General features: G+C 41.1%; 1 protein-coding gene across 4 annotated transcripts in view; it reads right to left on the reverse strand.

The window, feature by feature from the left end:
• The window catches only part of Usp40 (ubiquitin specific peptidase 40), an 83662-nt gene that overhangs the window by 23667 nt on the left and 33800 nt on the right, over positions 1 to 26195 (reverse strand). For all 4 annotated transcript variants that reach the window (XM_031368323.1, XM_031368325.1, XM_031368324.1 and 1 more), the window contains 11 exons: positions 25028 to 25112; positions 23817 to 23887; positions 21203 to 21525; positions 18053 to 18176; positions 16344 to 16401; positions 10962 to 11015; positions 10080 to 10168; positions 9043 to 9129; positions 7116 to 7152; positions 4511 to 4575; positions 2771 to 2845 (listed from right to left, as the gene is read on the reverse strand). In XM_031368323.1, coding sequence (XP_031224183.1) covers positions 2771 to 2845; positions 4511 to 4575; positions 7116 to 7152; positions 9043 to 9129; positions 10080 to 10168; positions 10962 to 11015; positions 16344 to 16401; positions 18053 to 18176; positions 21203 to 21525; positions 23817 to 23887; positions 25028 to 25112 — 1068 coding nt within the window. The remainder of the gene's footprint in view (positions 1 to 2770; positions 2846 to 4510; positions 4576 to 7115; positions 7153 to 9042; positions 9130 to 10079; positions 10169 to 10961; positions 11016 to 16343; positions 16402 to 18052; positions 18177 to 21202; positions 21526 to 23816; positions 23888 to 25027; positions 25113 to 26195) is intronic.

Genomic DNA, 26195 nt, shown 5'->3' on the forward strand with positions numbered 1-26195 from the left:
AAATTCAGATAAATTAAAATCATGTAACTTTTCTCATCATAATGCAATAAAAGTTTAAAAAGAAAAAACAACAACAACAACAACAAAATTATAGGTCCAGGGCTGTAGTTCAGCGGTAGAGTGAGAGATTAGCACATGCAAGCTGTCTCCAGCACACACAACACAAGCCCTCCACACAGTGGGCTACCATGTACTTACTATAGAATGAGATAGCTCCATATGTACTGAGACAGCACATGCTTAGATACTAAATATGAATGAAAAAAAAACTATGTAAAAGTCAGGCATGATGGCTCATGCCTGTAGTCTCAGGACTTGGGAAGCTGAGGCACAACTGCCATGAATTCAAAGTTAGCCTGGACTATACACAAAATATGGTACATGAATATAGTCATCTATGCAAATGAAAAACTACTCATGCACATGTATACTGTATACATAGAAGACACATACTTGAGTGTACACAGACCAGAGTGTAGCCCTCTGGAGAATACAGAGAAAATTGGATGCCAATATGGAGGACTGAGGTGGTGAAGGCTGGGGAATGGAGGCATTCCAACTTTTCCCAGCCCAACACTTTAGATATTTGGAATTTTATATTATTATTACCTATTCAAACATTTAAAGATCATTGTGCAAAGTTCATTAGGACTCCATGCAATTATGAATAAAAGAGCAGATCCCATATATCATCCTCAAGATACAGTAAATGAACCCAAACATGGAACATGAGTTTAAAACACTGAAGGTATGTGACCCTTTAGGGGACAGCATAAAGGATGTGCATCCTCAGGAGCTCATAACTTATACATACATACATTTTGAACCCCCTTCCCTCTCTTTTATCTTTTATTTTGAGACAGGGTTTCACTGTCCTCCTGTGTCAACCTCACTGGATGACCATGCTTGGTTACAGAGCAGTTTCTTAGGAGGATGCACAAGGGAGACATGGATAGGACTCTTGCTTTTCATTTTAGAGCTTTATCATTTGACAAACAGCTTTCTTTTTTTTTTTTTTAAAGATTTATTTATTATTATATGTAGGTATACTGTAGCTGTCTTCAGACACCAGAAGAGGGAGTCAGATATCATTAGGGATGGTTGTGAGCCACCATGTGGTTGCTGGGATTTGAACTCACGTCCTTCGGAAGAGCAGTCAGTGCTCTTAACGGCTGAGCCATCTATCTCTCTAGCCCCTAACAAACAGCTTTCTATGCTGTCTGAATTTTCTAATAAGTTAATGCCATTTATCTGAATATTTGAGTTTGGAAACATTTTGCTTCATCACTTTGTCTTTTTGCATTAAAAATGAATAAAGAAAAGCAGTGATGTGTAATGCTTGTTTAAAAAAAAAAACAAAATCAGTATCTCAGCAGGCTGGGCAGAGGCTCAGGGTTAGGGTGCTGGCTCCAGATGTGACTTGAGTGTGGACCCTAGCGACTATGTGGAAAGACAAGTAGCCCCTGACAAGCTAAGTGGCCAGACTAGCTAGTTTCAAGTTCAATGAGAGACAATACCTTAGTGTATAAGGTGAAAAGGATAATGACTGATGCCAACTGCTGGCTTCAATATGCACATGAACACACATGTTCCCCACATGTGTCCACAAACATAAAAACACTCCCCACATGTGCATCACATGCGTGAACACGCACACGGACACACAGATGAACACAGTAAAGTGAGCCCTTTCACTTTCTAAAAGGACTGTCATTTGGAATGTGTCAGGAAAACACTTTGGCAATACAGACCAAAAAGGTCTTTTAAAAACATGCATACCTTTTGATTTAATAATCCTACTTTAGAGAATTTAAGTACTAAATTCTAATTATGGGTCAGTGCCTTCTTGGGGGACCAGAATTAGCACCAGTATTTTTCAGGCAAAAAGATAAAACAAAATGTTAGCAGTGACAGCAGCTCACAATTATAACTCTAGTTCCTGGAGATCTAGCGCTCTCTTCTGGCCTCTGTGGGCACCAAGCACACACGTGGTATCCAGCCATACATACAGGCAAATACCCATACACAAAAAATAAATAAAATAAACCTTTTAGAAAAGCAAAAACTAAAAACAAGATGAATTTATAATGCTGATAATATAAGAAATTAAAGAGCAGTAAGTTATTAGTTTGGATGTAGTAGTAATTTCTGGACTTTTCTTTTTTTCTAAAAGATTTATTTATTTTATGTATTGCTTTCTCTAGACACACCAGAAGAGGGCATTGGATCCCATTACAGATGGTTGTGAGCCACCATGTGGTTGCTGGGAATTGAACTCAGGACCTCTAGAAGAGCAGTCAGTGCTCTTAACCACTAAGCCATTTCACCAGCCCAATTTCTGGACTTTTGATGGGGTTAAAATATTAATTATTATAAAGCATGGTGTGGTAGACACCTTTTTAAGGCCAGTACTCAGAAGGCAGAGGCTGGTGGGTCTCTTTGGGTTCAAAGCTAGCCAGGTCTATTCAGCAAGCTCTAGGCCAGCTAAGAGTATATAGTGAGACCCCATCTCACAAATAAGTTATACATAAAAACGGAAGAAATAATGTTCTCTATATCACTGATTTTAAATATAATCTTAACTTAATCACATATATACTAATATATAATGATTTTAATTTTATTTTACATATAGCTATTTTAATTTTATTTAGATATTAGGAAGGAAATCTGCCTGACTGATAAGATTTTGGCAAAGCTGTCTTTTTTTTATGACTGCCTATATTTTCTCATTCCCCATCATCACTGTAATCAGAAAACAGTAACTTACCGGAGGAGGAAGTCTTCCTTCAGTTAAAAGCAAAGTATCCCCAGAACGAATCCCAAGCTCTTTCAGGGTTGCATCCTGGGAACACAGAAATTCTTTTTGTCACTTCTGAAATGAACAAAGAGACCGCTGGATCTTTTAAAGTCTTATACTTCTATTATCTTCTCAAGAGATAAACAACCAAGCAGACCCTGAAGACAAAGGAGATGAAACTAAGACTATGAATCAGAATGCTATTATGTATTAAGCTATGGGTACAGAGCAGAAGAGCCATAAAAGATCAGCGGGAAGAAACAATCATTTGTGGAATGTGAGATGTCAGTGATTGTCGGAAAAAAGGCTGGATTTGGAAACTAGAGGAAATAAGATAAAGACCTTTGGGGGTAGGAGGAAGAACAAAGGGAAAGTCAGGGCTGACAATGGTCAAGAGCTGAGAAGCAGGAAGGTCACAGTGCACAGCAGCTGGACTGTGAAGCAGAGCAGAGGAGTGGGCACTGGCCTGGGGTGTGGGACAGAAACAGCCACTGAAGACGTGAGCTATGTGTGGGCTATGTATGAGGGGCTATGTGGCGACCACCTGCTGGGCCAGGGAAGCTGTAGAAGTAATTTAGTTAAGAGGAAATTACTCTTAAGGTCAAGCGGTACTCTGGCAGTGGAAAGGGGCAAGCAGAGGATAGAAAGGCCAGTAGGCCTTTGAAGGCCAGAGCTAAATCTAAGACAGACACAGAAGACTAGGATGGGAAAGAGACTGCCACGTTTGAAAGGGACGTCAGCTTTGAAAACAATGAATGTGCTTTGAGATGAACTGTCTAATTCTGATTTGGGGACTGATTATGAAGAAGTATCCAGGCATGGTGGTGGATGCCTGTAATCCCAGCACTTGAAAGGCAGAGTCAGGAAGGAGGAAGTCTGAGGCCAGCCTGGGTTTGTAGTAATAGCCTGTCTCTGGAAAAACAGTAGACAGTTAACAGGGCAAGTTGTGCCACCAGACAAAAATTGGGACAGTTGAGTGGATTCAGAAATCCTGGTACTTCTTGTATCTTGAGAATGGTATGCATTTCATCTACTCTCAAACCAGGTTCCTGTCCTGGAACATGTGACCGGGACACCCCACATGAGGATTGTTACCACTAGTCACACAGCAAAGAATGGAGTTCTCCATGCTAATGAGGTATCTAGATGGGCCTGCCTAAGGGTTTAGCCAATAAGCTTCCCCTCCCAGACACTCCTTCCTGCAAAAAGTATTCAACCTCTGGCCCACCCTGAGTAAGTCATATGGACCAATTTTCCAAGATGAACAATAAACAAACAGTTTGGACAAAGACTGTGTCTCATCAAGAACCACTGTGGAGAAAGCCTTCATCATACAGAGCCGTGCTGCTTAAGTCTCCTGCACAAGGTTCCTCTGCCCTTCAGACAGATACTCATCCCTGAGCTAAGCTGGAGTTTCCCCCACCTTCACCCTGGGTGGCCCCCTCATTCCCAACTCTACATGGTTCCCAGCGGTGACTGAACACTGGGAGTTTGTGAACCCCTGCCTCCTCCATCTCATCCTGCACTGTTTTTCACTTGGGCCCCCATCTTAAGCTGCCTTCCGCCACCCCCGAAACCCCAATGTAGCCTATTGCCCTCTCATTTTGTCTGCCCAGGCGGTATTTACATGCCCCATGTCATGTTCCCCCTCTCCATCACATTCACAATATAATAAGATAAAATGTTTCAAAAACGTAGAGAAAGGCTTACTTCTTCACATAAAGGCTCACCAGCTTCATAGCACCAATCCATTTTCCTTAAGTGCCACATCTCTCCTAGGAAGGAATTAGCAGCAAGATGAAGAACACTAGAGAAAATACTGTAAGAGTTTGTCAGGAACAACCTTTAGAGACAACAGGTATCAAATGAGGCTCTACCCAGTAGCAGACAGTCATTTTTTTATTTGAAAATTATGTTTTTCACAATATGAAAAATATTAAGTTGATCCTTCAATTTGCTTAGTTTGCTTTTCTCCCAGCAAAAACTTGTGAATCAAAATCATATACTCACTGGGGATGTAGCCCAGGAGCAACCTGTCTGAGCAAGCTCCGGAGTCTACACACACAGCCTAGCTGAGCACACATGAACAGAACATGCAACCATAGTGTACTTGCTGCTATGCTGCAGTGTTTACTTTGTAGCTTTGTAACATGTATACTAGATAACACATAACACACACACACACACACACACACACACACACACACACACCCTTCTAAGTATGGAATCTCTTCTGAAAGCCCTAGGAAATTGAATTTGATTTTGCTACTGCACCTGAGAAGTTTCTCGGGTATACAAGGAAACTTAGCAGTTAATCTAACAAAAATAGACAGTACTTCCTAAGAGGCATGTTCATGAAGTGGGTGTGAGTTAAATACATTTGACTAGAGTCCTGTTTTCCAGTAGACTGACTACCCTGGTAAAATGACAGATGCTCTTAAAAAATATTTGTGTGTGTGTGTGTGTGTGTGTGTGTGTGTGTGTGTGTGTAAAAATGTTGAATGGGGCAAGTTTTAAAACCTGGTTATTAAAAGAATAACAATGTTGATACATATACCTAACAAGAAAGGTATACTGACTTATGTTTACCTTCAGGTAACTAAATAAGAAAGCTTCCCCTCTGATCCTCCACAGTGCCCTTCTTCCTAAGAACCTTTAAACACATTAAGATTTGTTAACTCTCTTCCTTCTTCCTTTTTTTTTTTTTTTTTTTTGAGAGATTAGTGGGGCAGAAGGAAGTGGAGGATCAAATCAAGGGCTGTGCACATGCTAGGGAAGTACTCTACTACTGACATACTACCAGCTCTTGTTTTGGTTTTTGTGGTTTTGAGATAGGGCATTGCTATGTTGCCCATCTGGCTTGGACCTTTTGTTTGTTTTTTTTGAGACAGGTTCTCTACATAGCTCTGGCTGTCCTGGAACTCACTATGTAGACCAAGTTGGTCTGGAATTTAAAGAGATCTGCCTGCTTCCACTTCCCTGATGCCATCCCAGGGCTGGCAGTCCTGCATTTTGTAAGAAAGCAGTTTGTGCAAGCCACAGAAGCAAGCCAGTAAGCAGCTCCCCTCTACTGCCTTTGCATCAATCAGCCCTGCCCTGTGAGAGTTCCTGTCCTGACTTCCTCCAATGATGGACTACAAGGTGGAAGCATAAGCCAAATAAACCCTTTCCTCCCCAACTTGCTTTCTGGTCATCATGTTTTCTTTGCAGCAACAGAAACCCTGTCTAAGACAAGTTGATATAGTGCTGGGCTAACATGCCTAGGGGCCTACAACTTTTGATCTTCCTGCCTCTCCTCCAAATGCTGGGATTGCAGGGATGGGACAGCACATTAGGCCCTTATAATCCAAGTATATATATATTTTTTTCTTTAAGATTTATTTTTTTTATTATAAATGAGTATAGGGTAGCTGTCTTCAGACACACCAGAAGAGGGCATCAGATTTCATTACGGGTGGTTGTGAGCCACCATGTGGTTGCTGGGATCTGAACTCATGACCTTCCAAAGAGCAGTCAGTGCTCTTATCCACTGAGCCATCTCTCTAGCCCCTAAGTATATATTTTTAAAAACTCATTAATGAGTTAAAATGAACACCATCTTTTCACAGCACTGTCCAATGACAAGAAGCTGGGCTCTGAAAGCAGAAAAATGCTCCTCACTGAAAGTCTGGGCACATGCCTTCTAGAGTCTGGAAGCCTCTGCTTCCTCATATAAACTGGGACCAAGCAGAGATCCTTGTAGAGCTGTCGGGCCTACAAGGACAAAGTACTGCATATGCACTGCAGGTATGCTGTGCATTCAGAGTATATTTACACACACACACACAAACACACACACACACACACACACACACACACACACATACACACCCCGTGAGAGGCCATGGCTTCTGCCTATAAAGAAGCTTGGGAAGCACTTTCAATTATTCTCAACTTATTATTTTCTTCATTTGTATTATATTTTCTAATCTACAACACAGAAATAAACATGTGTAACTAACTTTTGAATAGCGATTTTTTTTTTTTTTAAATCAGTAAAAGACCTGAACAGTCCCAGGTGATAGAAACTTTAGCTTTCTCTGTGTTAAACCTCTGCTGGACCCAACATTGGTTATCTTTATTTAGCACTAATGTGCCATTACTTTTAATTCGCAAATAAGAACCAGGAGAACTTGTTATGTATGCACAAAATTTAAGCTATATTTTTCTTATAACTCTCACAGAAAGAGGCCAGTTTGAGAATTCTTCATGAAGCTTCCAGGTAACTGTTTTAAAGGATGTGAATAATGTTTTATTATCACAGTAAATAACTTACCTTGCTGACCTGACTTCTCCAGCATTATCTTTAAACACTGTAAAAAAATTAATGCTCAATGTTAGTTTTCTGTCTCTGATCTACAAAGGAGGAGGAATCCAGATTTTGAACCTGGAACTAATTGAAGTCTGATTCTACTTCACTGTGCATGGATAAACACACACATAGTTTTGAGGATTCACAAGCTAGCTCTCTCTCTTCTAGGAGCTAAGTAGGGTAGTCCAGATGGGGGCACGGTTTCTGCCACTTTCTGCCAGGACTGTTCACAATACTAGGCATGGGGGGTGGCACAAGGTTGTAATTCCAGCCACTTAAGGGTTAAACACATACTAAGACAAAGCCAGAAACATTTACTTCACTTATTAAGAGGACAAGCAGAATATGTATGACTGAGTACTGGATACACGTAGAAATCCTACAAAGAGAAACCAGCCTGAATTAAGACTCAGAAAACACTCCACACAAACTATCAGGAAATAACTATAGAAGTCCTGACCTCACAGCACAATGGAGAACAGCAGACAACACATGCCAAAGATTAAAGAAAAAAAAAAGGATAATTAAAAACACCCACTTCCACTTCCTGAGGAAAACCATTCCTAAACCAAACTCATCTTAGCGAAGTCTGAGGGATACTGCCTACCTAAGGGCAAAGAGAGGTGAATGTCAGCTCCTCCTTGCCTATGAGAGACCTGAGGCCTAGTCTGAGCAGGGAAGCGAAACATGTCTAACCTTTTGGCCTTTAGCATGCACTACAGGCAAGGCAACCAGTATTTTCTTGTATGGTTTGCATTATGTGAGTATGTAAATGAGGGCATATACATGGGCTCCATGTATCAATGAGGTAACAAGTTCTTGGTACGTAACCCTGCCTAGCCTGGCCCTCACTGTGTAGCTCATGCTACCACAAAAATAATGCTCCTGCTTCAACCTTCTGAGTTTTAAAGCATTAAATCACATCTCCCTTCAATTTTTTCCCCTTCAAACCCCTTTCTAATTTTTAAAATTTTTTCCTTACACAGGATATCAGTTACTCTCCCTATAGTTTAATTGTCCCACGTTGACGAGTAGACCTCAGTCTCTACAGGAAGCTTCAGTGTCCTCTGTGGTGACATGCTGTAGCTTGTCATACACATTTTCCTGACCTAGACCGAGGACAGCAGTTACTCCAGGATGCCTGGTTCCTCTGTTTAGAACCAAGAAGCTAAGGCTAGCCCTGGGTGCTAAGGCTAGCCCTGGGTGCCAGGGCTGCTTCCTGATACTAAGTTGCTCAGGGATTGTAAACTATGGCAGGGGATGAAGCAAGAAAACATATAGGTTTTAAGAGAAAATAGATTCAGTTTATTCAGAATCTTCAAAATCAAATACAGGAGCGCAGGCTTACTGAAAATCCCAACTCTTAATGACACCAACACAATTATTCATTTATTTTTCTCAATACACATAAACATATAAAACCCCTAAACCCTATTGTGTGACTTTATATGTATATTAAGTAGGAAATAAATAAAATGGTTAGTAGTAGTGGGATAAGAGATAATGAAGGATTACAATATTTTCCTTTAAAACCCATTTCTTGTTTAGAAACAGGGTTTCTGTCACTCTGGCTGGCCTTGAAGTACTAGAAAGATGAAGATGACCTTGAACTCCTGATGCTTCTGTGTCCACCTTTCAAGTGCTGGACTATAGGTATGTGCCACCCTGTCTGCATAACTCAAATTTCTGTAGTATTATCGATCATCAGAACAGTAAAAAGTAACAAGAACAATCTTATTTATTTTAAAGTCTCAGTTGGCTCAACTGTCTTCTGAATTTCCTTTCAATGAGTACAACTGATTTCTGAAAGCATACACTGTGTAAGCCCTCATTTTATAACTCCCGAATCCCAACACAGGATACCCTGGCCCCGACCCAAGTGATTACTTACGTCTCTCACTGAGAGTGCTTCTTCTACTGTGACTTCCATCTCTGCCTCAGGGTGAACGTCAGTCCCCAGAGCAAAAAACAGGAACAGCTTTGTGCAAGACAGAAGTATGAAAATAATTTCCCCTGAACTGAAATACCCTACAAGCTTATTATTTATTTTCAAAAAAGTAGAGCCAGAAGCCCATAGAGAACTAATAAAACGCTCAGTGGCTAGAGACACAGAGCTTGACCAGTATTCTGAATTCCCCAGGTTGAATCCAGAATTGAAAAAGGATGCAGGCAGGTAGACAAAACAAACACCAAATTTTGTGAAAACAAGATGATATTGAGTAATTTTGCATTATCATTTAAATGAAAATCTCACTTTCCTGAAAGCAAAAGTAAAATGCTTCTCATAAGAACTAGACTCCTAAAAATTTTCACACTGTTTTACCAGTGTTTCCACTTATGACTCAGTCGCTCCACAGGAATCTGTAGTCAGTGTACACAGGAAGCGTGATCTGTGGTTCCGAGACATTTAGTTTTACTCCAAGGAGAGCAGACTGAAGGACAGTGGTTGGGGAAGTAATAAGATGTATCTAGGAGCCATGGGGAACGGGATCAAAGTCCAGATTGCCTTGATTACGGTAGCAATGGAGCTATGCTAGTAACATTTCATTATGGAGGGAGACTCTGGCAAGGGGTCCATTTTGTGGTATTTTATACAGAAGGGGATGCTGAGGAGGATGAGGGCGAGGGAAGCTTTTGCATCCCTGTAAGACTCACTTAAGCCCAGTCAGCATTTAGAGTTTATAACACATACTGGTTCAAACTGGTGGCCCCTCGACTTTAAAAAATCTTCTCAACTACAAAAGGAACCCCAGAAATATGCCTTGGAATGGTACTTTTGGTTTCAATAGTGTAATAGTATAAAAATTTAAAGAAATTTAAAGAAACTTTTTACAGAAAAACTATTACTAGAGCATTAAATATATCAGTTACAAAATGTAGACATTTTAGTTGGGAAGGACAACTCTGTTCTGCTGGACAGTACTGTACCTGAGAGGAAGTTGGTGCTTTTCCCAGACACAGACCCACGGAGCTTCCCATCTTCACCTCTGCTTCCTCCAAAGTGCTAGTGTCTGGTACTATGAGGAAATGTGATAACCAAGTGAATATTGTGACTTCCTACCTCTCTTTAGTAAAGTGACATTATTTTCTTGAACCAAGAGGATCAAGGCTGGGCTGTAGCTCAGAAGGGAAGTCTTACTTATCCTGGGCAAGGCCCTGAGTTCCACCCAGCACCACCACACCATTACTAGATTTATATACACACTCTAAAGAAAAGAATATTAAGAGAGAAAGGTGGGTTGTACTTCCTGTTGAAGTAGCACATGTACTGTGGTTATGTTTAATTTTCACATTCCTACAGTATTCTCATTACTTTGTACCACAATGCTAAGAAACATGATTCATAATAAACATGACTTGGCCAAAGACTTGTTTTCACGAATTAATAAATCTGCACGGTGGACTTGCTTCCTCCACATTTAAAGCTGTGGCACAGAGTAACATTAGTCATTAGACTTATCTGTGATATACTCAGGGCTGATCTCAAGAGGTGTCAGAAAAGGGGGAAGCAAAGACTCTATTCATATGGTGTCCCAATGAAATGGACAAGCAGAGAGACCTTAGAGGTCAAGCTACAAAGACCTTAGATTACACCATGACCACAACAAGGACTAAGGCATCAGAAAGAGCTTTTAAGAAAACAGAGATGGTGCAAGTATTTCTATAAGGAATAAGACACTTAGATAGACATACATCCAGAAGTCAGTTTCCGAGAAGGTAACGTAGGAGTGTGAGATGCGGCAATCATTATTCACCATACAGGTGTTCTGTATGAGAACCTGCTAGGCTGTGAAAGCTGCCAAGAGTTACCTGGACAGAGAAGCTTCCCGTTTCTATCAATGGGTCTCAAACAGCTGTTCTCAGCTGTGAATGAAAAGAAGGTGGTTACCTACTAAGCAAAGAGCTCTAAATAATGTCCTACTATGTTAATTACAGTACGTACCATAGGCTAACATCCACCCCCACAAAAAAGCAAAGCTCCAGATGAGCACAGTGGATCTGGGTTCTATACTCAGTGCTCACTCAGGAAGCCAGGGAAGAAGAGTCATGGGTTCAAAGCCAGCTTCAATTACACAATGAGATGCTGTCTCAAAAACAAAACAAAACAAAACAGAATACTCCAACAATAAAAAAAAAACAAAACTGAAATTAAAACCCCCCATAACAACCTCAAATGTCGCTGGGCGGTGGTGGCGCATGCCTTTGATCCCAGCACTTGGGAGGCAGAGGCAGGTGGATTTCTGAGTTCGAGGCCAGCCTGGTCTATAGAGTGAGTTCCAGAACAGCCAGGGCTACACAGAGAAACCCTGTCTCGAAAAAACAAAAAACAACCTCAAATGTGGATAATCTTCACTTTGCGGTCATGCAATACTATATAAATAGCTGAGATGGTTCAGTGGGAAAATTACAACTAGCCAATGACTTTAGCACATTTTTCCTAAAACATTAAAAATTGTAAGGTTTTATATGGTTCAGGAAAAGAAAAAAAGTAAAATAAACACATACATATACATGCATTGAAAACAGTAGAACCAGAGATGACCATTTCTGTCTTGCAGGACACTGATCAAAAGCATAGTGTGATGCTATGTACACCTACTACAAGCATTTGGGAGAAAGAAGCAGGGGGGTTGCTGAAGCCAGCCTGGTCTACACAGTTAATTCCAGACCAGCCAGGGCTAAACAGTGAGACCCAATCTCCAAAACATAAAGCCAGAACCAGATGCAAAGTGTGGACAAGGGTTGTCTTCCCTTCGAGGGGCAGCTGGAAGTGGGGCATGAGGACGTTTCCTGCCCTTAGCAAGTTCTTCTACTCTGACATGAGCTTAGCTCCCAAGACTATTTCTGCATTTAATGTTGGAAAACACCTCTGCAAGCTTGTTCAATGTGAAGTCTTTCTCCAGCATTATTTCTCCTGGAATGTATTTTTTGTCACCATCCTCACTTAAGTCACTAAATTTGCCTTTAGCAAATTCCTTAGCTGCATATCTGGAGCCTCTTGAGTGACAGCTATGTCACCATTCCTGTGGACAGTGGCTGCTTCTCTATTGTGATTTGTTTCTTTGGGTGCTTTCTTTCATGATCTATCCATGTACAATGTCGGGTAGGCTCACGGCTGTGAGAGGGAGCAGAACTACACACTTGACTGTCTGTGTGCAGATGTGCATGAGACATACACTAGCCAGTTACTACTGACCTTGAAAGAAGGGAGGTGCCTGGTCTCATCTGTGGCTACAGAGCTAGTGACTGTGGACGGGCTTTAGCCAATACGCACTGAAGTTGAACTATTTAACTGAAATTCAAGCAAAGTGCAAGTGTGCAAAGCAGACCATCTGCATTTCAAATACACTCAGCAAGTGGATGAGGCCAGCGTGCACTGTTGAGGATGCAGACTCCTGATCCTGGGAAGGAGCACACTATGTTTTCAGTCCAAATAGAATTCTTACAATGCAAAGCATGAACTTGGAAGGAAGGAGTGTCAAGATTTCTGAATGGGCAATAATGCACAGGTTCAAAAAACAGTCTAAGTTTAATAGAGTGGGAAAGACTTTCCTCTGAGACTCCAGAGTTCTGTCTCGTTGTTATGAAGCTGGCATACATTTTAAACTATAAATTTCTTATTAAATATGTAGATAAAAGTATTTCCCTAATTTAAAAAAGTAGATTTTTTAGTACAGTGCTTTAAAGTCATTTTACTCAGTCCTAGCTGAGTATGGTACTGCATGCCTGTAGTTCAAGCTACATGGCCCAGTGCAAGAGGGTTTCTTGAGCCCAGAAATTCAAGGCTGAGGCAAGGTAACAGCAAAACAAACCCCTCACATCAGTCAGGACAGCCATCAAGCATGACATCTATGGACTCTGCCCTTATACAGCCTCATCTAATGGGAGAAGTGAATGGTTATGGTACAAATAAAAAAAAGCAGTTGCAGCTATAAACGCTATGAAACAAAAATACAGAGTGTTAGGAGTGAAGCCAAAAGCTGGAGACTGCATGGTCAGAAATAAAAGGAAATATTTAGCTTAAGAACAAATGAACAGCTTAAGTTAGGAGACAAAAATGCAAAGGCAAGAGAGTCCAGAGATCAGAGCACAGACAGTCTCTACATAGACAAGAGCTTGTGCACGGGACTCCCCAGGCAGCCTCCACAGACTGCTGTGACTTAGCAGGACAGTGCCAAGGAAATCATAGATAGACAGTCCTGACTGCAGGTCCCTAGGAGTTAGTTTCAGAGTTAGTGAAAGTAGTGGAAAAGCAGGAAGAGTTCTGATAGGGGCAGAATCTAGCGCATGGAAGTAGATAGGATCCCTTGCTGCATGAGAAATAGTGTGGAGGGAGGAAAAGCTTCAGAATGAGGAATCAGTTACTGGGTTCAGTATTGATCCCACTTTCTGAATAAGCTCTGTGCTTATTTTTACTTACAGTCCACAGTCCAGTCTAGCAGTACAAGCTGAAGAGCTTGATAAACATACAAGTACTCACACACCAAACCATCAAGCTCCAAGTCCCTGCCACGCTACTCTGCAGTCAACCCCACACCCTGGTCCTCATCTGCTTTCTGTGACTATAGCTTACACTTAGTTTCCTAAAACTCCTCCTGTGTGTAAACATTGGTTTACACGTGTTTGTGTCTAGTTCCTTTCATTTGACTTCTGAGAGCCACGCCTGCTGTGTGGAGTGTGCCGCTCTCCAGACCACAGTGTCCACTGATGGCTGGCTGTAGTTTATTCACTCACTTGCTCATAGACATTGCGGGTTGTTTCCAGTTTTGGGTTATGAACATTTATGTTTTTATAAGGTTGTATGTTTTACCTTTTCTCCAGTAAATATCTAGAAATAGAATTGGTACATAAATGTTTGTAATTATAGCAAAACAAAACAAAACAAAACAAAAAAACCAAACCAAGCAACAAAAAACCAAGCAAACAAAAATCAACCAAGCAAAACCAACCCTAAGCTTTCCAAAGCGAATACAGCACTTCTACTCCCTACACACAGGAGCCCCACATTTGGTTTTATTGGGACTGGATATTTATTACTTATATGACAGAAGTGTTGTGACTTCCTCTGCCGGCTCTGACACTATCCTTCCTTCACAGGCAGGTCTCCCAATTCGGGCTGAGATGTCTTTGGATTGGTTACAAGTACTTTTTATAAATTCTTTATCCAAGTGTAAATGTGTATTTTCTAAGTTTTTCTCCTAGTTCATAGCTTGCTTTTTCAAATATCCTTTGAAGAGAAGTTGTTATGGCTACTTTGGGTAATTTATATTTTTTTCTTTATATTCTTTCATGGTTTGAGTATGCTTAAAAAAATCTTTTCCACATAGTAAAGTCATCAAGATTTTTTTGCATATTTTCTTCAAGAAATTTTATTCTTTTTAGTTTTAGTGTTTAGTTTTATATTGATTTGAAGTTATTATTTTACAAGATGGAAGGTAAAAATGAAGTCCATTTTTGCACATATGGAAACCAGTGATTCAGAACTGCCTCTAGTACATTGGCTTCTTCTTGAAACACTGCCTTAAAGGTGCAAACCCTCTTCTTTGTCCACTGTACACAAAAGTGGGCTGTACACATCTATCTGCTCTATGTATCTTCCTAGATGCCAACAGGCCTGTCGGAAGTCTTGAAGCCATACCGTGCAGCACTCCTTCAAAGTGGTCGTGGCTACTTCAGGGCTTTGGTTGTGGCTATTGTTTTTTAAGACATGGCTTAGAACCTGCTTTTGTAGCCCAGGCTGATCATGCTCTCACAAGATCCCCCAGCCTCTACTTTGAATTCTTTGTATTGCCATGCACATTTTAGAATGGCATCATCCTCTAAAAAATAAAACTGCTAGTGTTTTAAGTGAGAACACACTGAATCTAAGGAGATAAGCTCTTAGCAATATTGTGTCTTCCGATCTGTGAACATGGCCTCCTGTTCCCTCTATTCATGTATTTTTCTTTAGTTTCTTTCTGTGTGCTTTCTAGTTTCCAGTGTACAGATCCTGCATATATTTTTCCAAATACATGTTTAATATATAATGATATTATTTTTGTTTTCAGGTAAATGCATCAAGGCAAACACTTGAAATTCTAACATGTAGGAAGTTAAGGCAGGAGGATTTTGAGTTCCAGGCAGGCCCGAGTTATATAGTGAGACCCTATATACAAAACAAAACAAACACCCCAATTAAATAAATAAATAGTTTTCTCATTTTGATGTCCATTTTGTTTTTGCTACTGACAAATTCCTTCATATTAATGTTGCATTCTTGCATTTAATGAGATACCCATTTACACTCACTGACAGTGGAAAGGGACAGTAGCAGACATTAGCAAGGACTGGGAGAAGGGGCTCCCCTGACACACTACTGAGATGGCAAATGCTTTAGCCTTTGGAAACTGTATGGTAGTTTCTAATAAAGCTAAACATATATTTGCCAGATGGCCCAGTATTATAACGTTTTAAGTCTAACTGAGAGCCCTTGAAGCACATGTCCACACAAAGATTCACATCGAAGTGTGTACAGCAGCATCATTCCATAAAGGCTGATGAAGTGTGAGCATTCTTACAACTGAATGGCAGCCACCACAAAAAGGGACTAAACTCTTCGGAAGTTCTAAACAGTGGACAGACTGCAAAGATTAGAGTGCTAAGCAATAAGAAGCCAGAAACAAACATCTATGAACCTCATGGCTCCATTTATAGGAAATGTCCAGAAAATAAGCTGACAGAAGGCCATAGATGTTTCTGGAGTGATGGGAATGTTCTACAACTGGACTGTGGTGCTCTGTATCTATACATTCCTGACTGTCACTAATTTACATACTCAAGATGGGTGCACTTATGATACCTAACTTACATCTCAATGAGGCTGTGAATGAGCAGTAAATGTGTAGACTTCCCACTATAGATTTTATAAAAACATACAAATACCCCTAGTCATATAACATAGAGCACATTATGAATACAGCTGAGTCAGGTATCTTACTGTCTTGGGGAGAAAGGAAGACGAGGTCTAAGAAAGACACAGAGAACTGTTTTTATGTTTCAAAAACAAACACATGAAAAAATATTAACATTTGTCCATTTTGGGTGGTAGGTATGAGAGATTTCCTTAAATTATTTTTTGTACTCTTCTATATTTTTTAATAAAAGAACAAAATTAAATTAATATAAAACCAAAAAGCAAATAGAAATGATTACCTAGTTCCTTCATTAATTTTAATTCCTTTATGGCTTTAATTCGAATATCAAACACCACCTAAAATAGAGAAATAAACTAATGACTGTGTATAGGTTGAATGGACGGAGATGAAAATGAAGATTATCAGTGCTTATACAGAGATCATTTGAGATATTACCTGACATTTGTTTTGTCTACAGAGTTTTTAGCCATCCCTGACATTATTCTATAAGATTGAAAATAAAAGCTCAGAGTAGAGTCCTAATATTTTTTACCAAACTGATTTTAATTGGGACAAAAGGATACCAATGAAAATGAAAGAAATAGTTCTCACTGGAAAGCAATAAACTAACAACCACTCACCTGATAAGAGTCAAGGAAAGAAAACAGTGGCCAGGCCCATTACTCCCATGGGGACAATGGATCTGGGACCCCGGAACAGAGTATAAAAATGTGTAACAGCAATCTGAGATGACTATGGCTTTCATTTAAATGACTTTTTTTTTAGCCCACTTTAGGCCAATATCCTCTAGAGCATCAAATGCTGCTAAGACTTACAGGTAAAAGTGATGTCAGAAATCATGTACTTGCCGACAAAGTGCTAAGAAGCAGCAGCAGACTCAAAGGACAAGGGACTTCAACAACACTTTCTACACAGGGTCAGGTACTCGTGTGCACTGATCCTAGACTACAATTCTAAGAATACTAACAAACATCATACTCCTTAAGAAACTATAATGCCAAGGATTGGCAAGATGCCTCTAGGGGGATGCCAAGTCTAATGGCCTGAGTTTGATCCTTGCAATCTGCATAGAGGAGAGAGAGAATGAACTCTAACTTCCACATGAAAGGAATAAATAAATAAATGTAAAGAAAAACATTTTGAAGGAAATTATAAAATGATATAAAACATCTTAGTAAGTTTCTATTTCTTTGGTATAGGAAAAAATCATTAATATGCTAGTAACAAGTAAATATAAAAATATGTTTCCTTGAAGTGCCAGGGTGGGGAGGTATCCAGGGGAGTCCCCACCCACTGAGAGAAGAAGGGGAAAGGGTAAGGATTGGGAGAGGGTGACTGGGAGGAGGCCAGTGGTGGGATGTAAAGTAAGTTAAAAGAAACAAAGTTTCCTAGTGTGGGGTCCATTCCTTTAATGTTAGCACTCAGGAGACAGAGGCCGCCTGGACAGTCCAGGACAGCTAGGACTGTATAGAGACCTTGTCTCAACCAGCGCCAAAACAAATGAATCAACAAACAAACAAACAGATTATTTTTAACAAAACCAGAATCATTGCCTTCACACATAGCTAGAGGAATACTTTTTAAGGGTAGTTGGTTTTATACAGGACACACACAGTGTATATAAAGAGTAGTTAAAGATAAAAATGAAAACTTGACAATACAAAAAGTAAAATGACAAATACACACATGTGCATTAAACAACACAGAGAGGAGCCTTGGCAACAGTTCTCCATGCTTATCCAATCTAGGACTCCAGGAACTGCCCAGGTTGAGTCCCACATTCTAGTTCTAAGCTTCCAGGGTTAGGAGCTTAGAAGCAGAGTACATACTGCTTTGAAGCAGGCCACTGGGTGATGTAAGTAAATAAGCAGTAATAAAAGTAAGAAGACCTTAGATGATAGCTGCTGGCAGTTGTTCTGAAAGATGGACTGTTTTATATCGGAGTCTGCCAGACACTACCAGCCAGGCTAATGGCCATCTACTCACTGTGTGCATGGTCACGGCTATCTGAACCTGTTTCTCTTCAGATTCTGACTGGCAGAAATTTTTCACTTGGAGCCAGTTGAGCTCATTCACGCTGTTGGTCCATCTTCCTTGTTTGGGCAACAGACTGTAAGTAAAGAAGGAAACATTGAAAGAATGAGTCCAGCCGGGCAGTGGTGGCGCATGCCTTTAATCCTAGCACTTGGGAGGCAGAAACAGGCAGATTTCTGAGTTTGAGGCCAGCCTGGTCTACAGAGTGAGTTCCAGGACAGCCAGGGCTACACAGAGAAACTGTCTCGAAAAAACAAAAACAAAAAAAAAAAAAAAAAAAAAAAAAAAAAAAAAAAAAAAAAAAAAAAAAAAAAAAAAGAAAAAAAGAAAGAAAGAGTCCTTACAAAACACTTTTCCTTGGGAATTCACTTTCCAGATTCAGTATGTGTCCTCTAAAGTGGCTAAAGGGAAGGGACCACACTCTACTGTCTTGCTACCATCACATTAGTTGTTTTTAGGGCAATGTGAGGCAGTAGTCTTCAAGGAGAATTTTTTCTTTACAAGACAAGGTTTCCACAGCCCAGACTGGCTTTCAACTCATTGTATAGCCAAGGCTGGCCTAAAACTCCCAAGTGCTGGGAAAAGAGTCATGTATGTACCATTATATCCAGCTTCAAAGGTCACTCCTATAAAGGAATGGTCACCTGTTGTCTGCCTACACAGGAATCCCTAGAGTGGCTTTAGAAGACTATCAAAGTCTGTCCATTGGGGTCTGGATTTAATTTAACAGCAGGGCAGCTGTGTACATACGTGTAGATAGGCAGTGCACAAAAATGCCGTATATATGCAGTCATACACACCATACATTTGTTATTTCATTAAATATTTTTGTTTTTTTATGGTAGCAACTGGAAGTAAAGTTTCTTTTCCTAACAAAATCTTCCTGTGGAGTGAAGGAATATATGGGCTATCTGTACTTTTAGGAAGTACAGAGGTTTGAATATTTGGTCTCCCACTGGTGGAAACGTTTGGGAAGGATTAGGAAGTTCGGCCTTGCTAAGAGAGGGTGTCACTGGGGACAGGATTGAAACTGTAAAAGCTCATATCATTACCAGTCTCAGTCAGTCAGTCAGTCAGTCAGTCAGTCAGTCAGTCAGTCAGTCAGTTTCTTTGTCTCTCTCTCTCCCTCCTACTTTTGGATAAGGCTGTAAGCTCTCTGGTTCAGTGTCATGCCTGTCTGCCACCATGCTCCCTGTCATGATAGTCATGAACCCTAACTCTCTGGAACCACGAGCCTCAAATTAAATACTCTCTTATAAGTTGTTTTGACCATGCTAACTTATCACCCCAAACACAATTCTATTCTTTGTTTCAGTCATTGCACTCTGATAGCCCACCTCGCAGTTTTAAACATAAGATGCTCATGAAGACTACCTTACAGCAGTGGACAACTAGAGGACAATGCTAATGGTAAAGATGGCACCACAATGAGCACATGTGATGGGTGACCACTTAACTCTTCCAGTCCTACACTCTATGAAGTGGGTACTGTCACCTCATCTTACAGAAGAAACTGAGCAGAGAGTGGGCTAAACTTGTCTAAGCTCACTCTGTTAGTCACACAGAAGACTGGGAAACAACCCAGGTGCTGGCTGGAGTCCTCATCCTTACCACTGGGTCATACTGCCACCTTACTTAGGAGCAGTTGGGCAAATGATGATGCCCACATCCATTAGGTGGAAACTTTCAATGGAGGCTTACAGAGTTCACAAACACATGTGGGGAAAGCAAGACAGACAGCTATTTATCAGAGAGATAATCATTAGTGTGCTTAAAAAGATAAAAACCTTCCAAATGATGATTTCAATTTAGACGAAAAGAAAAGCCACCAGACCCCAATAGTGACCAAAACTGCATCCTACTGAGGACTGGGATCTCCACAGTTCTTGCTTCATCTCCTAAGTCCTACTAAATAAAGACTGTCTTTTATAAAGAGCACATGACCCACTTTCCTATACACAAGGCAGAGAAGCACAGCTGAAGAACACGTCTCCTTGAAGCACCACAAAAGCCCTCAGCTCTGCTTCTCAGCATCTCATACAGGCTGCAGAAATGCATGGACACAGACACAGGAGCAGGATGGTACATAGCCTCAGAGTTTCAGATATGGCTACAGGGTTCAGGGTAATTTCTCTGTCCCTTTGGGAAAGCTGGGTCTCCCCCAAGAATCACAGAGAATACCACAAGGAAAGGCTAAATTGTCCTATGAATCTCTTGTTCCTTATGAGAATAAGCTTTTAGTTTTCTAATTCAATCAGAATTCACTTGATAGAATCTTGTCTATAGAGAACTAAGACTGAATCTACAAGTCAAGGACATATTTTTTTTTAAAAACTGTCTATATTTAACTGTTTTTTTTTTTTGGTTATTATTTTTTTATTAGGTATTTTCGTTATTTACATGTAAATTTCTCCATTCCCAGTTTCCCCTCCAAAAAACAAAGAAACAAACAAAAACAACAAAAACAAACCCCTCTTGCCTCCCCCCTCCCCATGCCTGCCACCCCACCCTCTCCCACTTATTGGCCCTGGCATTCCCCTACACTGGGGCACAGAACCTTCATAGGGCCGAGGTCCTCTCCTCCTATTGATGATCAAATTGCAATCCTCTACTATACACATGCTGCCAGAACAATCAGACCCCTCTATGTGCAGTCCTTGGTTGGTGGTTGAGACCCTGGGAGCTCTGAGGGTACTAGTTAGTTCATATTGTTGTTCGTCAAGGACATATTTTTAAAAGTGTTCTCTCTAAGCTATACAACCCAAACATTCCTGTCTACTCAAGAGGATGCAACTAGAAGTTCTGATATAGACGCAGGTGGATCAGGCCCAGCTAAACAGAGGCCGAGGCCAGTATGGACCACATAAGATCTTATCCCAGAACTGGACAACAGGAGATGGTGAAGCAGGCATGGGTAAAGTTGTTTGTGACACAAGCCTGACAACCTTGCAAAAGGCAGAAGGAGGGGCCCACTCCACAGCATTGTCCTTTGACTTCTACATGGATATGTGTGTGCGTGCACATGTGTGCATACACACACACATTATTTTTTAAAAGAATGAACAACAAAATACATTTTCATTTCTCTCTTCAATGAGTTACCTGTTAACATCACTGTCTGAATCCTGAACCAAAATAAAGCTTCCATTTCTGAGTCCTTGCTCTCTGAATGTCTTCTTCATGCCTTCTTTGGGAACAGCAGTCCAGTACTCTTCATCAGCAGATTCCACACTGTTCATGAGGATGACGCCTCCTGGGGTGCACAAGGCTGTCAACACAGTGCCCACTTCAGCATTAGCGGGAAAGACGTGTGGCGACTCCACCAACTGCTCACACTTTGAGCCTTCACCACTTAGTTCTAGATGAAGAATGTGTAACAGCAGAGGTTCACAATCAAAACCAGTCTGAATTTGGACTCCACCAACCTGCAACATCAATACAACCAGTAGTGAAGTTTATGTTTGCCAAATTAAGGTAAAATAAAAATTATTCTAGCACAGGAAAAAAACTATTTTTGTAGCACAACTCATTTATTCCAAGTGAATAGTTTTTTCACACCGCCTTTTTAAGTATTAAAAGAACAACTTTTAAATTTTATTTTGAAAATTTCTCTTATCCATCTTTTCTGACTTGAAAGTAAAGATTTATGAGTTGCCAAATGGTGGCAATGTGCCCCTGGAAACCCAGAGTGTTGGACCGTGAAAGGCAGTCTGTATTCTTGGTTGAACGAGGCTTACTGCGGAGACCCGGTAGAGAATTCTACAAGGGATGGAACAGTAAAGCTACGCCCCCAGACATAGACACCTGACACCACTAGTCCTCCATCTCAATTAACCTGTGGCTAGACAATGCCCCAAGCTCCCAGTATTCTGGCTGGACTCTACCCCCACAGTCACCTGACCACAGCCAGGTATGCCCCGCCCCACAGTTACCTGGGAACAGAAAGATAGCACAGCCCACTATAAGAGGGACTGCTTGACCCCTCCTCTCTCTCTCACTCTTAACTTCTTGCTTTTACTCTCAGCTTTTGCTCCCTCTCTCCCCTTCCCTTCCTCCTCTCTCCACATGGCTATGGCCAACCTCTAATTTTCTACTTTTTTACTCCCTCCCTCCCCACCCCCTTCTACAATAAAGCCTAAAAACTATAGACTGCCTCCTTTCATCTAGACTCTTGACCTGAAGCAATGGATTAGGCCTTCCCCTAAAGAGCCACTTCTAGTCTCTCAAAGGAAGGTCTTCCAGCATTTCCAGCAGCAAGACCAGACCAAGGACTCTCGCCCCCGCGAGGGAACCACTGGGTGCCCCCTTTCTCCTTTCGGCCAGGGCTGACTGAGCTGCCCTGGGGGGCCCCTGCCTCGTCCTCAGCTTTTCCACAGGGCTGCTCCCTCACCACCCCTCAGACTGGCATAGTGGCTTCCCACAGCCAGACACCCACCCTGAGGAGTGGAGAGCGCCCGGGCAGCCTCCCATGTCTGTCTGCCTGGCCAGAGTACCTGAGCTCTGGTGGGATGTGGGTTACCCACTCACCCCATTATTTCCCCGGCGCTTGGCACTAGAGGACCAAGGACAGGCCAAAGAGCATCTGAGAAGCTCATCCGTCCTGTGACAGCATTCACTTCTGTCATTCCTACTTTAGTAGACTGGGCTACACCCTCCTTTATCCCTGCAGCTGTTGCATACACCCTATAGCCCATGGTGCAGTTATTTAAATAAGAAGGCCACTGATGATTAACTTATCCTGCATCAAACATGTGACATACAGACTGGTTAAAAAAAAAAAACAAAAAAATAAGGGGCTTAATTACTTTTGTGCATGTGCATTTGTGCATACAGGTGTGCATGAACACACACATGTGCACACATATATGTGTGCAGCCAAGATCTTGGTTGTCCTAACTTTTTTTGAGACAAGGTCTCGCACTGACCTAGAATTCACCAAGTAGGCTAAGCTAGCTGGCCATTAACCCCAGTAATTATGTCTATCTCTGTCTCCCCAGTGCTGGGAATACAAGAGCATGCCACCATACCTGGCTTTTTAGATAGGCTCAGGGCATCTAACTCAGGTTCTCAAGCACTCTACCTATGGCACACTATCCCCTGCCATCCAAATAGATTTATTAGATAGGTTAAAGAAATCTATCTAATAAATACCACTGACTGGATCTCAAAGGTACTGAGCATTCCAGAGTTTTCTTTCCTTCCTTTTCCTTCCCCTTTCTCCTCACACCTCCTTTCAGTTTCTGAGACAGAGCTTTACTACATATCTTAGGGTAGCCTGGAACTCACTATTGCGGTCCAAGTTGCCCTTCAACTTGAGTAGTTCTATCTCAGGCGCCTTGAAATACACGTGTACCACCATATCCAGTTCATTTCAGTAATTTTCTGAAGGCTAACTGCATGCTGAATAAAATTTCATTACAATGATTTTTTTTTTTTTTTGTAATGAGACATGGTTTCATGTTGTCCAGGTTGGCCTTGAACTTACTCTATAGTGTAGGATAATCCTGAATTTTGATCTTCTTGTCTCTACTTTCTGAGTGCTGAGATGTGTGCTACCATCGTACTTAGTTTTATGCAGTGCTGGGAACTGCACTAGGCCCAAGGCTTCACGTATGTTAGGTAAGCAGTCTACCAACTGAGCAACATTCCCAGCCCTGCAACCGAGTTGTAAAACATCCTAAATTATCATCAATATTTCTTCAGCCATTTTTCTTACCTCTACCCCATTCCATACAAAGATGTCTTCCCCATCAGCAACCTCAGCTTCACACAGTGTCAGTTCATCTCCTAGAAAGATGAAATACTCAATTCATTCCCCATGACCACAAATACAGCTAAGCTATAGAGAGCCATGACTCTCCAATGTTTTTGAAAAGGCGCTTATTAAGAAAAATCATAAAAAAGCAGTAATTATTTTATTAGTTATACTATTTTATACACATATACATACACACACACACACACACACACACACACACACACACATTTTTTGAGACAAGATTTCTCTGTGTAGCCCTGGCTGCCCTGGAACTAGAGGTACCCTACCCTACCCTAGAGGTAGACCACACTGGTCTTGACCTCAGAAATCCACCTGCCTCTGCCTCCCAGGTGCTGGGATTAAAGGTGTTCACCACCACTGCCCTGCTTATTGTTTCTTTGTTTTGTTTTGTTTTGTTTTGTTTTTAAATCTGGACCATTATACAGTTTTGTGAGCACAGCAGTAAGACAGGAGGGCACACAGAGGTCAACAGTCAGGCCCAAATCACCTGAGATTACCCATAGACTCTAAATGGCCCAGATCACTACTAAACCGCTGCCAGTGTCGGCTGTCACAAATAAATGTACATTACAACACTACATTCTTCTATTGGTTTGTTATTTCAGAGAAGTGCGCTTTAAACTCTCAAAAGATTTGACTTCATCTGCTACAGATCTGAGGTTGAGTGGGTAAAGCAACATAAATAAGATTTTAGTGGTTTTAAACCATTTTGCGCCATCATTTGTGACTGTGCATGTGTATCTACATTTATGTAACTAAAGCATTTTAAAGTTTTGGTAGGGTGGTAGTCTTAGTTTTAAAAAAATGTAAAATACTCCATATTAAGATTTTACATATACATTGGGTAGATTGCTAAGATAGAAGAGCTGACAAGGTGGCTCAGTGGGAAGATACTTGCTTCACAGTCTGATGACCCGAGCTCCATCCGAGAACCCATATGGTGGAAGCAAAGAATCCACTTGTGTAAGTTGTCCCCACAGGCTCCTGTGCTTCCATGAGCATACACATGCATTGTGTAGGCATATACCACACCGCCCCCACCCCAAGATAAATGTAATTAAAAAAGAAAAAGGTAGGAGGCAGAGAAAGACTGGCAAGCTCCCTAGGATAAACACAGAATGAGCTGCTGTGTTCTGTATTGATCTTACCATCAAGGGTATGGTACACATGAAGTCCTGCTGGCACACGCTTCGCAACACTAAGAACCATGTCTCCTTCCCAAAATTCCAATAGCTAAAGAACATTTAGAGTGAGAAAACAATGAGCCATATCATATGAACAGCACAGTCCTTGACTTGGTAAGAGTAGCAACTGAACACTTCCATTCCTAAGCACCACCAGTATTTTAGAAATAAACATTATTTGATGACTTACTCAAACCCAAAGATGTTGACTGCATCCATTGCTGACTGAAGAATTTGAGTGCATAAGCCCCAGTAGCCAGCTAAACAATCTTATTAAATTTATGTAAGGACAGATTTCCTCAGAATGCAATCTGGCCTAGGAATTTCTGACCCAGTTTTACTTAAAAAACAACATGGCTCCAGGGATGAAAGAAAGGAAAGCCCCTACTCTAACTTAAAAGTGGCATTCTGGGCTGTGTGGCTCCATGGTGCAGTGCTCTGCCTAGCTCGTGTGAGGCCCAGAGCTTCACCTCCCTCTGCACTCCCCCATAAGCACAGCATCAGTTATGTATTAAGTAGACGGAGGTTTGCTAAGTTTCTAAATCTGAGCCTGGGGACTGGCAGAAACCTCACTGAAATAGTATCAGAACAGTATTTTTACTCTAGTGTTTTATAACATTATAAGATATTTCTCTTACAAAGACAAAATATTTTGTCTTTACAAGACACTTATAAGATTCGTTTACTGGATTTCAATCTCCTGGTCTTTCAACAGTGTCTAAGTGTTAACTTGTGTCTAAGTTAACAGTTTGCAGAGATGTATGATTGAAATACGAGATAGACAGCATAGCCAGGAGAGTACAAGACAAGAGACAAATCAAGCCTTTTCCATTTGGAATGCCCTCCAGAGCTCAGAGCACCAAGCTGCTGGGCTTAACTTTGCCAAAACTGACTCAGAAATGACCTTTACTGCAGAAATTCAGACATATACAGAATTCTAGGGTGCTGCTCCTGAAGCAGAGATCACATGGAAACCAACTGAAGCAACAGACACTGGTTTGCTTTTCTTAGAAGAAAACAAAAGGAAAAGCTGGGCCAGGCGGTGGTGGTACACGCCTTTAATCCCAGCACTTGGGAGGCAAAGGCAGGTGAATTTCTGAGTCAAGGCCAGCCTGGTCTACAGAGTGAGTCC

Source organism: Mastomys coucha, unplaced genomic scaffold, assembly GCF_008632895.1.
Source record: "Mastomys coucha isolate ucsf_1 unplaced genomic scaffold, UCSF_Mcou_1 pScaffold14, whole genome shotgun sequence".
NCBI classification, from domain to species: domain Eukaryota; kingdom Metazoa; phylum Chordata; class Mammalia; order Rodentia; family Muridae; genus Mastomys; species Mastomys coucha.